Source organism: Mustela putorius, unplaced genomic scaffold (assembly GCF_011764305.1).
Source record: "Mustela putorius furo isolate JIRA1106 unplaced genomic scaffold, ASM1176430v1.1 tig00003845_pilon_pilon_pilon, whole genome shotgun sequence".
Taxonomy (NCBI): domain Eukaryota; kingdom Metazoa; phylum Chordata; class Mammalia; order Carnivora; family Mustelidae; genus Mustela; species Mustela putorius.
In genome coordinates this window covers 92,019,607-92,034,668 of record NW_025421998.1, presented here as the reverse complement: position 1 = coordinate 92,034,668, position 15,062 = coordinate 92,019,607, and the positions used below count along the sequence as shown (strand labels likewise).

The 15,062-nt window shown below is 44.3% G+C and overlaps 1 protein-coding gene across 1 annotated transcript; it reads left to right on the top strand.

The window, feature by feature from the left end:
- Positions 1-62: 62 nt before the first annotated feature.
- ZC3HAV1L (zinc finger CCCH-type containing, antiviral 1 like) lies at positions 63-14,622 on the top strand. The gene is made up of 5 exons (XM_045063027.1): positions 63-572; positions 1,572-1,707; positions 5,117-5,375; positions 7,106-7,280; positions 12,789-14,622. Exons 1-4 carry the CDS (start codon positions 202-204, stop codon positions 7,258-7,260), a joined length of 921 nt encoding a protein of 306 aa, XP_044918962.1. The 5' UTR covers positions 63-201; the 3' UTR covers positions 7,261-7,280; positions 12,789-14,622.
- The last annotated feature ends 440 nt before the right edge of the window (positions 14,623-15,062 follow it).

Below are 15,062 nucleotides of genomic sequence, written 5' to 3'. Positions count from 1 at the left end.
GCCAGTACAGTCCCCCCCAACCCCCACGGCCGCGCCCGGGGTGTCCCCCCGCCCCCGGGCGCCCCTCTGCAGCCGCCGCCGCCGTCCCCGCGGCGCGCCCTCCCCCTCTCGGCCCGGCCGGGCCGGGGAGCTCGGGGCCGGAGTCGTGGACGTGACTGGGAGGAGTCTGCCCGCCTCAGGTTTCCGCGCTCGGCCGCGGCCATGGCGGAGCCCACCGTGTGCTCCTTCCTCACCAAGGTGCTGTGCGCCAACGGCGGCCGCATGTTCCTGCAGGACCTGCGCGGCAACGTGGAGCTGTCGGAGGCCCGGCTCCGGGACGTGCTGCGCCAGGCCGGGCCCGACCGCTTCCTGCTGCAGGAGGTGGAGATGAGGGAGGGCCTCTGGGACGCCGAGGCCGAGGTGGCGGCCGGCGCGGGCGGCGGCGGCGGCGGCGGCCCCTGCGCCTGGCGGGTGGTGGCCGTGTCCTCGGCGCGCCTGTGCGCCCGCTACCAGCGCGGCGAGTGCCAGGCCTGCGACCAGCTGCACCTCTGCCGCCGCCACATGCTGGGCAAGTGCCCGAACCGCGACTGCTGGTGAGGCGGGCGGCGGGGCGCGCGGCGGGGGCGGCGGCGCGGGGCGGTCACCGCGCGAGGGGCCGCGGGCCTGACGCGCCCGGCGGGAAGCGGGTTCCCCGAGAAGTGAGAACAGGGCTGGTTGGGTCGGGGCTGCACGCTCCCCCGCAGCCCCCCGCCGCCCCCACCGAGGGCGGCAGGGAAGCCTCGCGAAGGGGCCGCGAGGGTCCTCCAGGCGAGGCCTCCCCGGAGCTTCCAGCTCCCCTAGCGAGCGAGGCCCGGAGCGAGGCCCAGAGCCGTCGCAGTCCGGATTTCTCCACCGCGGCTCGCCCTCGGATTTCAGCCCCTGCGGGTCCTCCGCACCTCGGCGGGGAAATCAGGACCGCGGCTTTGGAGTTCAGTTACTCCAGGGGTCCCACTGGGGGCTTCCTGCGGACCCATGAGGTCCGTGGGCCCTTTATGGAGGGTGCCCTTTCTTTCCACGCGTAACCTCAAAGTTTTACCGCAGCGAGTCTGTGCGCTCCAGGTTTAGAAAGCCCGATCTAGAACCATCCCCCAGGAACCTGAGGGCTGGGTGGTTTGGGCGAGGTGTTGTAAGGCCGCCTCCTGTCTCTCTAGGCTTCCTTGGTTTTACTCAAGCTCCCCAAAGCCGGGGTGTGGGCCCGCTTTCCTCCTAACGTGGGTGGACAGTGGGGTGGGCAGTTGTTGGGGGGGAGAAGGCAAGTGCACCACCCTTCAGAACAACAGATGGCATCCTCTGCCCCGCAAGGTCGGTGCCTGGAGGAGGGGGTACCTTTGGCTTTAAAGTATCCGAACTTAAAATGAAAATGACCTTGGGAGAAGAGATGCTTCAACTGAGCTGCCTTAGTATCCATGTTTACTTATTAGGATATAGTATCTGTGGGGTCATGGAAACTTGTTTAACTTCCATGTGAATTGAAAGCAACCAGAGGCAAGGAATTTGGGGGACCAGTCCCTTCTTCATCTGGGCCCCTGAGCCAGAGCTCTGTGTTCTCCTAGGTCTACCTGCACCCTTTCCCATGACATCCACACACCTGTCAACATCCAAGTACTGAAAAACCATGGGCTTTTTGGCCTCAATGAGGCCCAGCTTCGGATCCTGCTTTTACAGAATGACCCGTGCCTTTTACCAGAGGTGAGTTACCAAGAGTTTGCCCTCATGTTGTCTGCCCAGTGGAAGAACTCACTGGAGAACATCAGAGGTCTGTTTACAGAGGGCAGCAGGTGTTTAGGTGGAGGTAATGGTGCAGGGTCGACCTCTGTGGGGTCATTTTACCAGTGATTTTACCAGGGTTTGATACGCAGGGAGTAATGGACACATGTGATAAAGAAATGATGGTAATAGCTGTTGGTTTTTTTATTGTTTACTGAATGCTAAGCCATCCATATACCTCAGCTCGTTAATAATGTGTCCCCATTTTACAGGTGAGGAAACTGAGGTTCAGATGCATTAAATTGCCCCAGGTCACAAAGTACATGGCAGATTTGAATTTAGGTCTGTCTGTGAAACCGATGTTTTGCAAATTGCCCCTGTATGCTTTTGCCGATGTTGAGGCATTTGTCTTTTTCTATTTATAAGATGTCTTTAATGATACCAATCCCTTTTGTGGTCACATTTGTTGTAAGTATGTCCCCCCATTTACTTTTTTGGGGCCTTAGATATTAGTTTTAATTGTTTTGAAATGATTTAGCTCCACATGCTTCACAAGTGCCTATTAGAATTGCTATCCTGGTGAAATTAGCATGTTTGTATCTGTTTAGCTGCACACAAAAAGAATTTTCTTTAAAGATTTATTTATTCATTTTAGAGCAGGGGGAGGGGTGGACGGAGAGGGAGAGAGCATCTCAAGCAGACTCTGCACTGAGCCCAAAGTCCAACATGGAGCTCGTTCTCACAACCTGAGATCAGGACTTGAGCCAAAACCAAGAATTGGATGCACAACCGACTGAGCCACCCAGGTGTCCCTACACGAAGAACTTTTAAAAGCAAAATAGTAGGAATCCCAGAAGACAATATTACAGGAGCCCACCAGCTGAACGAATCTTCTGCTCTAGCACAGTGATGCTGTCTCAGACACTCAAGTTGCCAGGAGAGCAGTGGGAAGAAGGGAGGCTGTTGGGAAAATCGAGGGTAGTTTGTGACTGTGGCCCCTGTTAATGCTAAGGTATTTCAGGCCCTGGAAGGGAACGGAGTCACAAGGCTGGAGGAATGAGCTGGAGCCTTAGGGTCAGAGGGCAGCAGGACAGCAGAATCCATATACAGAAGGCGGCACCGGAGTCAGCCTTAAGAGCTAAGAGCTTTGTTCTTGACACCCATGTCTTTTCTCATTCTTCAGACTTTGAAGCCAGGCTTGGTCAGTCATGGTTATCATAAACCGATACATTCCAGCCATACTGCCAAAAGGACTCCGAGCAGCATCCGGAGCAAGTTATTGGCAGGAAGAAAGAGGAGAAAGGCTGCAGCGGGGTCCGGTCCTTCATCTCTCAGAGAGAAGGGGCAGTGACACTTCTAGTAGTTACAACCTTTTAGTTTTTAAGATATTATTTAACTTGCAGAAGTTTAACATCATTACGTTGTTTAACTTACTGAACGCTTTTCTTTATGGCTTCTCCCTCCTGTCTGGGTTCAGCCTCATCTTGTCATGTCAGCCCACCGCCGTGTTCTGTGAGCAGCCAGTGGGTTGGCTGTATTTACGGCAGGAGCCCACTCCTGGTCCCGTCACCCAGGACTGGAGAGGTGTATGTCATGTGGCACGCAGCATGGCCGCTTAGGTAGCAGAGACCGTGGACAAGCACAGTGAATGAGGCAGGAATGGTGCCTCACATCTCCGGTATGAAAATGCCCCATGACCCTTTCTCATCACCCTCCAAAAGACACAGTATGTAATACAGATATACCACTTAGTAAAAAGACAGTAGGGACAGACACTGTGATCTTGTGACTTATAATGAGAAATATAACATATTTGGTCTTCATTCCCATTCCTGGCAAAGAATTCCCCAAACCCTTGGAATTTCCTAAACGATGAGGGCCGTAATAGTGTCTTGTTGTTAAGTCAATAGTGAGTTTTTGGAAAGCCCCTAGGTAACCTAAGGATGGGAGCTGGTTGTCAGGAGAACCAATTTTGTGATTAGACAGTTGTCACTTTTATCCCTCTGCCCCCCACTCTCCCATCTCCTGGGAGTGCAGAGGGGCTGGGGATTGAGCTCATTCGTCAGTGGCCAGTGTGATTTAACCTATCATGGATATGTTATGAAGCTTCCATAAAACCCCAAAAGGATAGACTTTCAGAGAGCTTCTAGGTTGGTGAGCACTTGGGGGTGCTGGGAGAGTGGGATCCCAGGAGAGGTCACGGAAGCTCCACACCTTTCCCCCCTTACCTTCCTCTGTACATCTCCCCCATCTGCGTGTTCCTGAGTTATATCCTTTTATAATAAACTGGTCATCTAGTAGGTAAACTGTTTCTCTGAGTTCTGTGAACTGTTCTAGCACATTAATCTAACAGAGGAGGAGGTGGGGAGAACCTTTGTAGCAGTTCAGCCAGTGGCGGATGGCAGCCTCGACCCGCGATGGGCATCTCAAATGGGGGCAGCCTGGTTGGCCTGAGCCCTTAGCCTATGGGATCTGACTTTATCTCCAGGTAGACAATATTAAGATTGAATTAAAATTTATGAGACACCTGGTCATTGTCCACTGAGAATTACTTGGTGGTGTTGAAAGAAACACACATTGGAAATACGTACAATGTGATACAGATACATTTGAAAACTTCAATGAAATGGACACATTTCTAGAAAAAATATAGCCCGTCAAGACTGAGTGAAGGTAGGCCTGGGTGGCTTATTGGTTAAGCATTTGTCTTTGGCTCAGGTCATGATCTGGGGATTGAGCCTTGCATTAGGCTCCTTGCTCAGTGGGAAGCCTGCTTCTCCCTCTCCCTCTGCCTGCTGCTCCGCCTCTCCAGCCTGTGCTCTTTCTTTGTCAAATAAAAATCTTTTAAAAATCTTTAAAAAATCCCAAACTGATTCAAGAAAAAAGTAGAAAGCCAGAATAGTCTTTATTTTTGAACAACAGAAGCATTAAGATGAAAATTTTAAAACACCCCAAAACTAGAGTATTAGTTAAATGTCTTCTACAAGAAAACATTAGGCTCATATAGTTTTATTGTTGAACTCTATGAAATCTTTAAGGAAAGGATTATTTTGATTTGGGGACTAGGTCTAGGGTTCTCCTCTTCTTGATCTCCTATGCATTCTGAAATCAGTATCCTACTGTTTAAGTAGTTTTAATATATGTAGTTTAAGTATTATAATATATGATGGTACAAGATTCTGTGCCCATTACACTTCTTTTTCAAAATTATTTCTTGGGGTGCCTGGTTGGCTCAGTGGGTGTAACATGCAACTCAGTCTCAGGGTTGTGAGTTTGAATCCCGCGCTGGTTGTAAAGATGACTTAAAACAAAAAAAATTTTTCTCCAATCAATTGCCTTAAGAAATGTAGTGAAAACAAATGTGTTAAGTCTTGCTTCATTTCTGGACCAGGTCTGTTTACTGTACAACAAAGGTGAAGCACTTTATGGCTACTGCAACCTCAAGGATAAATGCAACAAGTTTCACGTGTGCAAATCCTTTGTCAGAGGGGAGTGCAGACTTCAGAAATGCAAACGGTCCCATCAGCTCATTCATGCCACATCGCTGCAGCTGCTGCAGGACCAAGGACTGAATATTCCAAGCGTCGTAAATTTTCAGATCATCTCTACCTACAAGCACATGAAGCTGCACAAGATGCTTGAAAGTCAAGGTGAGACCATCAGAGGGAGACAGAGCACTAGCACATGTCGTTTTGACCTGGAAGTCAGTCTAGGGGGTGGCAGCTCATGCTCTGTCCTTGGGGAAGCAGAACCACCAACATTTTATGATAGAAAACTGTGCTTCTAACCAAAGGAGGGACGGGATAGAGTTTGTTTTCAGTGCTGACAGCCAATAGCACCTGCCCAAGGGTTTGAACAGTGTTGCTCCTTGCTAAGCTGGGGGCCAGGAAGTAGATACAATTGTCCTCACGGCTTTGTTGGGAAGAAAGAGAAGGGGGGTGGGCCAGTGGACAAGAAGGGAAGGAAGACATAGGAATAGCTTTCTTTTATTAAATTTGAATTAAAGCATTCTCTTCTTCTTTGTTTTTCTTGAGATAATTAACATATAACATTATGTAAGTTTCAGATGTACAGCATGGTTCGATATTTGTATACATGGCGAAGTGATGGCACTAAGTTGAGCTAACATCTGTCATCGTCCATCGTTACACAGTTTTTCTTATAATGAGAACTTTTAAGAAAGTTATTTTCTTTGGGGGCACCTGGATGGTGCAGTTGGCTGAGCGTCTGGTTCTGACTAGGTGGTGATCTCAGGGCCATGGGGTCCAGCTCTGTGTTCAGGCTCACTCTCTCGCTGGAATAAATAAATAAATCTTAAAAAAAAAAAAAAAAGTATTTTCTTTTTCAGTTGTTAAGAAATTTTAACCATGTGACAGAAAAATTTGGAAAATAAGAGAGTAGAGATATAAATTGCCTATGATTCCACTCTCTCTATCCATAATCATAAGTACCGTTTAACGTCAGGCCCTTCCCTCCTGTTACTCTACAAATATTGGTCCATTTGTGGTTGCAGTATGCATTCGTATCTAAATTTTCACTTTATACCACTTCATAAACATCTTCCCATATTGCTACATAGTCTCTCATTTTTTAAGGTCTGCTGACTGTGGTCTGGTGTACTTTTAATTACAGTGCATTCAGGTTGCTTAACTTATTAGATTTGCTTATAGCTCAAAATCCGTTTCAGTGGCAGGTAGGCTTAGGGGAATTGTTGATGGGAAAACCAAATCAGGAAAGCCAATATCTCTAAGCTTTTGATATGTTTTATTTTACCTTTTTTTTTTTTTTTTTTTAAAGATTTTATTTATTTATTTGACAGATTGAGAGAGAGAGGGAGCACAAGCAGGGGGAGCTGCAGGCAGAGAAAGAAGGAGAAGCAGACTCCCCGCTGAGCAGGGAACCTGATGCGGGGCTCCATCCTAGGACCCTGGGATCATGACCTGAGCCGAAGGCAGATGCTTAACCGACGGAGCCACCCAGGCGCCCCTCAATATGGAGTTTTCTTATGTTGGGATGGTAGTGGCTGACTTCCTGCACAGGTGGTCTGGAGGGAGTACAGGCAGCTGTCTAGAGGACCCCAAATGGTGGCAGGAATTATCTATACTGGCACAGGGCCTGTCATTACCTTCCTCTGGTCTTCTTTAGTGAGTCTCTCATAACTGAAGTCTCTTTTAGCTGAAGTCACTGAAATAGTGACTTTCTGCTCTGTGTGTGTGTGTGTGTCAAATAAATCCAGAGGACACAAAACTCTCTAAATTCACAGTGTTGGGACTTTTGTCTGAGATCTGATTAGCAGGGCTGATGCTGCTGACATAAAATGAAATTGAGAGCTCTAAAAAGGGTGTCTCAGGAAAGCTCATCTCTCTCCTCTTCTTTTTAGGTAATGCCGCTTCTCCTGCTGAGTATTCCCAGGGCCTCCAGAAGCCAGGCGGACATATGGCTGGTGCTGCAGAGGCTGGTCCTGTGGCTCCTATCCCTGCTCCGTCAGCCAAGAAGCCACACACAGGGAAACCGGAAAGGATGTCCGTGAAATAAGACGCTTGTCCAGTCAGAAGGTCTGAAAACAAAGCTTCTGTTGAGCTTTATTTCTAAGTTCCTTCGTGTAATCACTTATCAATAACAGTCATAGTAATACCTACCTCACACGTTGCTATAAAGATTAAAGATGACGGAGAAGGGGAGAGCATCAGGTTGCGTGGATGACATTGGGGATGGGTGGTTGGGGTGTGGTGGGACGTGGAGCAGGCAGAGAGGGGAGGACGTGAGTACGGTTGGGGTCAGTCCAGGGCTAACTCTGAAGATGGCAGATTCTGCCTGTAGTCCCTGTCAGGTCCCCTAGGCTGGCGGGAGCTCCAAGAGGAGCGGGTTTTGGCTGCCTTGTTCCATGACCCGGCCAGTGTTTTTCTGCACCCACATACACGGTTTACATAGTGGTTGTCAGAGACCATATATGGACACTTAGTCCTCTTGTTCTTAACATTTCATAAGCCTCTTTCCCTATTCACATTTTATCGTATATAATCATTTTTATGCACAGATACACTAACATACAGTCATTTACTTAACGACTTCCCTTATTCTGGATGTTTCTGTTCTTTCTAACCAATTTTGAATGGAACTCTCTTCCTCAAATCCTCGCAATATTGAATTTTTAAATGTATTCTTTTGCTTAGCTTGTTGGTGCTAAATGATATTGCCTTTTGGCTAAGATCAAGTGATTGCATTTCTTTAAGTATATGCAAGGGAATTTTTTTCCAGGATGTGTGCTTTCTGTGTGTGTGTGTGTGTGTGCATTTTGTGCCTGCCCTCCTGGGGCTGATGTGGGATGGCATTTAATTAGGTTCCTTAATTTTCATGAAAGGATATGAGTCGTACCGTGCTCACATGATACCCAGCTCTCCTGAGTACATCCCTCAGCCGCACCACAAAGTGTGTAACTGTCGAGTGCTCACCAAAGATTTCTACCTCACTGTGTCTACTCTGCATTTCTTATTAAAATTTTCGCCAACACCCCCCTTGTGATAGGGTCGTTCATCCATTTCTCAAAGTTGTATCCATTCTTTCTGCGGATCTGGGGGGACTATCAGAAACCTGTAGACCTTGTCTGTCTCATGTTGACTTTCCTTCCTTCTCTCTGTCCCCGCCACCTGGCTCTCTTCATCCAGCTACACTTGGATGTTTGGTTCTTTGTTTTCAACCAAGGGTACCGCAGAGAAGCTGCATTATGACATCTTTTTCTGTGTTTGCTTTTGTGATATTCCCAAATGTTGATGTGTAAAGTGGTTTTTTTTTTTTTTTTTACATTTTGACTTTCCTGCAATAACACAATATCTGAGAAATAGGAACGAGGGAGTGAGTTTTGCATAAAGCTGAATTAATTTAGCGTAGAACCATATTTTATCACGAAATGCTATCTTCCCTGCTGGGGGGAGGTGGGCCAAAATATCCTTTGCAAAGTGAGAAATTGCTGTGTTTTCTCCTACGGGCAGTAAGATCATGCTGCTTCTGTGAACCTTTTCACCTTTGCCATCCACAACAGTATTTCTGAAAGCCCTTAGGTTTTGCATACTTTGTTTCCTTTTTCCTAGTTCTGATTTCTCCTGGTGCTAATTTTTTTTTTTTTTTAAATTATTTTGACGGGGCACCTGGGTGGCTCAGTGGGTTAAAGCCTCTGCCTTTGACTCAGGTCATGATCCCAGGGTCCTGGGATCGAGTCCCGCATCAGGCTCTCTGCTCAGCAGAGAGCCTGCTTCCTCCTCTCTCTCTGCCTGCCTCTCTGCCTACTTGTGATCTGTCACATAAATAAAAATCTTTTAAAAAATTATTTTAATATTTTATTGTTATTCACATTTTATTCTTTTACCATGTGTATTTTTTCTGTAAGCCATGTTTAGTTCTTAATGGGAACAGATAGGGTACACATGTATATCCTGGACATTAGGAGACTTGGTGGACTTTTACAGGCTTGTGTTCTTGTTATGTATCTTATTACTATGCTTTTATATGCATGAAAACGACCCTCTGTAATTTTTGTTGCAATGTTTTCTTCAGTTCTCTAATAGTCCATTTAAAGCTTAGTTCTGTTAGTATGCATTCTGTAAAGATATTTCATATAACCCTGCTTGACCCTCTTTCATCTCATGATTCAGCTGTTCGAATGGTTTCACATTGGAATTGGGGGAGGTGGTTTTCTTTGGTCATTTATCAAGGCTTCGCAGGTGAAGCTGCGCATCTGTGGGCTCCGCAGGTCCAACATACCCTACGGGAAATGATGACCTTTCCTACAGTCTTGTTCCTCCTTTGGTTGCTTTATTTCGGAGTTGTCACCACCTAGGACTTAACCCAAAACTCTGCCAAGTGCCCTGTCCTCTTCTTTCTCCTGGTTCCTGGGGTCAAACCCATTACTCAGGGTTGGAGATTAGTTTCCCTTCAAAGAATCTCAAATTTGTATCCTCCTCTGCCTCTTTCTCTCCCTCCGGGACACACCGCCTTCTTTCTAACCCCCTTCGCCTCTTGCATCTGTTGCACAGATGGACGATTCACTGGTTTTCCAGTCGTGTCTCGTGAGAGTATTTTTATAGGACGTGCTAGGTGGCCCCCTGCTCTCCTTCCGTGATGGCAGTCCCGTTTTAAATTTTTCGTCAAATGGGCTTTTTATGGATTTCGTTGATCTCTTGCCACCCTTCTACCTCCCTGCCTTCCGTCCTGTGCCTGGTGGATCTTTCGAAATGCAGACCTGATCACATTGCTTTGTTCTGCCATAACCTTCATGGGTCCCCATAAGGCAAGTAGGAGGCATAAACTCAGACGCCTTCTTGGATGAGAAGGGGGAGCTGACCAGGACGATGTGAGCCGGATGTAGAAGAAATGGGGGAAAAGAGCAAGTGTCATAACAATTTGTCCCATCTGAGTGGGGCCCCTGCCTCTTGTGCTCATGTGGGGGTGTGAGCCCATTTTTGTCATGTTTCTCAGTTAGTCGAAGGAAGCCAGATCCAGATTTTCTGATACATTTTCAGATTTTTAAATACTGGCTTTTGACTGACTTTTAAAAATGCAGACCAATATTGTGTGTGCTGACCTATTTGCAGTTTTTGGAATGTGCCATTTTATTGTATGACTCTCTGTGCTTGTAAATGATGTTCCCAGTAAGTGCCACTCCTTCCCTCTTCCTGCCTCAAAACCTGGCAAAATCAGATTCTTTGAAAATGCTAAGTTAGTCTTTTCTGCCCCCAGGAAGGGTGGTTCTCTTAGTGTTCTCAGCGTTCTAGCCCAACACTTACTCTGCCATGCTTTCTGCTTCTGTTCCCTAGCCTTGAGCAAAAACAAAACCATTATTTCTTCTTTTTGGACAAGTCTCCAAAAAGAATTTTTTTTGGCATATAACGAATCAAACTTTGTGAATCCATGGAATCAGTATCATATTGGTCTTCATGGTTCTTCTCCCCACATTGATATTTTCCATTTTCAAAAAGTCTTTTTCCCCTAAGGAATGTGTTATTTAAAGTAAACATCTTTTTGGTACTTCAGTTTGAATCATCTAGATCTAAAATTAACTGTTTAAGACTTATGCTCTTGATACTAATCTTTCCATCAAGGAATTAAGTCTCTTCATTGCTGATGGGTTCCTTGATTTCTTTCATTATAATTTGTTCTTATTTTTGTCTAGCCTTCTATATCCCTCATTATATTGATTTTTTTTCTTGACTACATACATCTGTATTGCTACTCTGTATGGGAATCTCTGTCTTTAGAATTCTATTGATTTTTAAAATATTTGTCTTTTGTTGAATTATCTTTGTCCTAACAGTGTTAGACGGCCTTTATGTTTCTTCTAAATATAAAATCATAGCTGCAAAAAGATTTGGCTATTCTTATGGATTTCTATTTTGTCTTGTGTTAAATAAAATTGTGGTGAAAAGATATTTTTTGATACTTCTTCATTAAATATCAAGTTAATTGTTCATTTTAAACAAATGTTCTCTACTTAATAAGGGAAATTACATTTATTGTTTGTTAGAAGCTTTTAGTAACGATGGTATCTTTTGCATAATCATGTAATTTTTATCACTTAAATCACCTAATGTGATTATATTACTGGTTTTACTATATTAAAACATTTTAAATTCTGAGTAACTCTACTTGACTATGGCATATACTCTTTCAATGTATTGCTTTTCCCTTTTTTGGTAATTTTTATTACAATTATGTGCATCAATACATTAATAAATAAAATTCATTTATATTTTATATGTGTATGTAGTAATTTCCTTTTTATTTGTATTGCTATATGCACAAAGTATACATTTTATTCTAAATCCTGTTCTGAGTTTTACAAATTGATTATAGTGTCATTATTGTCTTACATTTTTTTCCCAAGATTTATGGAGGTATTATTTGACATATAACATTGTGTAAGTTTAAGGTCGATAAGGTGATGATTTGATACATGTATATCATGTGAAATGATTCCCACAGTAAGTTTAGTTAACATGTCTATCACCTTATATTCATTTTTATTTTTATTTTATTTTTTTTAAAGATTTATTTATTTATTTGACACAGAGAAAGAGAGATCACAAGTAGGCAGAGAGGCAGGCAGAGAGAGAGAGGAGAAAGCAGGCTCCCCACCAAGCAGAGAGCCCGATGCGGGGCTTGATCCCAGGACCCTGAGACCATGACCTGAGCCGAAGGCAGAGGCCCAACCCTCTGAGCCACCCAGGCGCCCCCATTTTTATTTTTAAAGTAATGTTTACTTGGAGCACCTGGGTGGCTCAGTCAGTTAAGCATCTGCCTTCAGCACAGGTCATGATCCCAGGGACCTGGGATCAAGCCCCACATTGGGGGGGGTGGTCCTTGCTCAGCGGGGAGCCTACTTCTCCCTTCCCTTCTGCCCTTCCCCTGCTTGTGCACTCTTTCTCTCTCAAACAAATAAAATCTTTAAAAAAATGTATTACTGGGGCACCTGGGTGGCTCAGTGGGTTAAAGCCTCTGCCTTCACTCAGGTCATGATCCCAGAGTCCTGGGATCGAGCCCCACATCGGGCTCTCTGCTCAGTTGAGAGCCTGCTTCCTCCTCTCTCTCTCTGCCTACTTGTGATCTCTGTCTGTCAAATAAATAAATAAAATCTTTAAAAAAATGTATTACTATATCCTTGAATTTCTCTATTCTTATTTAGGAATATTTTTTCCAAAAGAGACATATATATATATATATATATATTTTTTTTTTTTTTTTTTTTTTTGGAAAATAAAATAACACATCATTGTGGAAATTTGGGAAAATACAGGAATGTATTCAGAAAGTAGTAGTAATTCCCTATAATACCATTGTGTAGTATTGTTCTGAATTCTTTAAACACACTACCTTGTTTCGTCATCAGAACAGAGGTGAAATAAATCAGTACTGCCTTGACCTACGCAAGAGGGGCCTAACTTGGGCCTCTGCTTTAAAAGGTTTTCTCTGCTCATGATTTACACCAGTCAGACCTCAGGTAAATGCTTCTCCGCCTCTCTTATCCTATATCCTCAGGGCGTAAAACCTGATTGCTTCTGAACCCTGTGCAGGTCTGTGGTTTGAAATACTGTCATCGCTGGAAACAGATACAGTTTTGGACTTCGTGGAGGGTTTCTGTGGTGGAAACAAGTGGGTAAGCAAAAACAAATTAACTTGTCAAGGCCTATCTTTTGGAGAGTGTGGACATAATAGATTCTTACAAAATGAAATATCTTTCCCAGTGGTTTCCAGCGTGCATTTTCCCTCCTCTTTGTCTCCTAATCAGTAGCTCTGGGGGTACCCACAAATTGTATAGTATTTGCTGCAAGTACACACAGGAGTGGGGGAATATTTTTGTACCATTAAACAATTGATATTATTCTTTAATATTTACACAGAAGCAGTTTTCCATGTGAGAGACAGGATTCAATTTCTTCCATTAGCAAGAATGTGCACATCGAATGTGGTATGGGACATACGGTTTTATGTCCCTTACAAAAATAGTCTTGATTTAGTTACATTTTCAAAAAAATCAATTGAGGAGTTAGACTTCAGCTGAGGATGTAGAAAACTGCAAGAAAAACCAGATAACCTATAAAACTGTAACTTTTCTCAAGCCCAAAAGAGACAGGTCATAAGTCCAATTCACTGAATTCCAAGGAGTGACAAGGTTCTGTATAGAAAGGTGTGACACAGACATACTTTGACAGAACCTGGGGGAGAGATGGTCCCCTTACAAATGGATAAGATGATGTCGGGTGTATTTTTAATGAAATCTCAAAAGCCAGATATTGGTTAACATGTCAATTTGTGAAAGTTAATAGCAGAAGAAAACACCAAGGAAGTTATGCAAGAATAACTGAAACAAACAGACTGCGATGATTACTGGGTAATCTGGTCCCAGCACAGAATTTCATAGATGAGATGATCTCTGTCGTGTCTCAGTGCTTACGAATGCAGCAAAAGATGATGTGAAGTTACAACATCCAGCTGGACCCAGGGTCTGAGGGCAGATGCTCTCGTGCACTGCTGGAGGATTGGTCTCTTGGAAGACAGGTTGGCAGTATCGTGAAAGGTCTTAAAAATATACATGCTTTTTGATCAAAAAATTCCAGTCTGAGAAATTTATCATATAATAATAAAAGATGTATAGAGGGATTTACTTATAAAATTGTGTCTGTTGGCTAGGTCCTGTCAAGAAACATGTTAAGAAACACTTAAAAGGATAAATGGAGGGAATTTAATGAAGGACTATCTCTGAAGAAATGGGCAGGGTTAAGGGAAGCCGATGAAGGTTGGGGTTGTAACCCAGGCTAGCAGTGATGGGGACACCATTCCATGATAGGCATGAAGGTATAAGGGGTGGGGATTACAGGAACCCAGGGGAAGTGACCACATGAGAGAACCTCCCACCAGATGCATTCAAGGTCTCATGTTGGAGGACACAGCCAACAAGTAGTCTTTTCAGGGTGAGGACTGGGGCAATACATACCCTTGCCTTCCTTTTTTTCCATTACCAGTTTTCTTGCTGGTGTTCTCCACGACCCCCCTTCCATATTGGCCAAAGGCACTGGAAGCCAGAGGGGGAAGGAGCCCACGGAGGCAGTCTTGCAAAGGTCAGCTTCTTGAAGCAAACAGCATGGTGGAGAAGGGTATATGATGAACCATAGGGTAATAGGAATTTGCTGAACAACTTACGATAGGGTTAGATCTTGGAATACAATGCCACCATTAAAAATGATGTTTTGAGAGTATTATTTATTAAGGTGAAAAGATGTTCATAATATATTGTTGAGTGCAACAAAATGTTAGGTACAGTCTGATCCCAACTTTTTATCAGCATTATATGTAGGTATGTGTATGTATGCATTTATGCATTTAAAATGCCTGGAAGAGGGATGCCTGGGGGGCTCAGTGGGTTAAGACTGTGACTTCAACTCAGGTCATGAATTGTGGGATTGAGTCCCACATAGGGCTCCTTGCTCAGCCTGCTTCTCCTTCTGCCTGCCACTCACCCAGCTTGTGCTCTTTCTTACTCTCTCTGACAAATAAATAAATACTTTAAAAAAAAAAATGCCTGGGAGAGCTTATAGTCTAATGCTAACAATGTCTGTTTTGGGCAAGTGAGATTACAGATAATTTTAATATTTACAACTTTGGTTCTCTGTATATCCTACCTTTTCTACAATGTGTAATAAAAAATTAAAGTTCTTTTTAGAAAAATGAGACTTATGGCACGGTCCCACATTAATTCTGTGAGTTAAGTAGGTGCTATTCTTAACACTGACAAGGAAAATTCCTTAAAAATTCCATTAGAAACCAATTTCAGCTTTGAATATAATTAC

Excerpts from the sequence above, each read along its gene's own strand:
- ZC3HAV1L (XM_045063027.1), top strand. The coding sequence starts at position 202 with ATGGCGGAGCCCACCGTGTGCTCCTTCCTCACCAAGGTGCTGTGCGCC. Across the intron at positions 573-1,571 it reads TGCCCGAACCGCGACTGCTG|GTCTACCTGCACCCTTTCCC; the intron begins GTGAGGCGGGCG and ends GTGTTCTCCTAG. Across the intron at positions 1,708-5,116 it reads ACCCGTGCCTTTTACCAGAG|GTCTGTTTACTGTACAACAA; the intron begins GTGAGTTACCAA and ends TTTCTGGACCAG.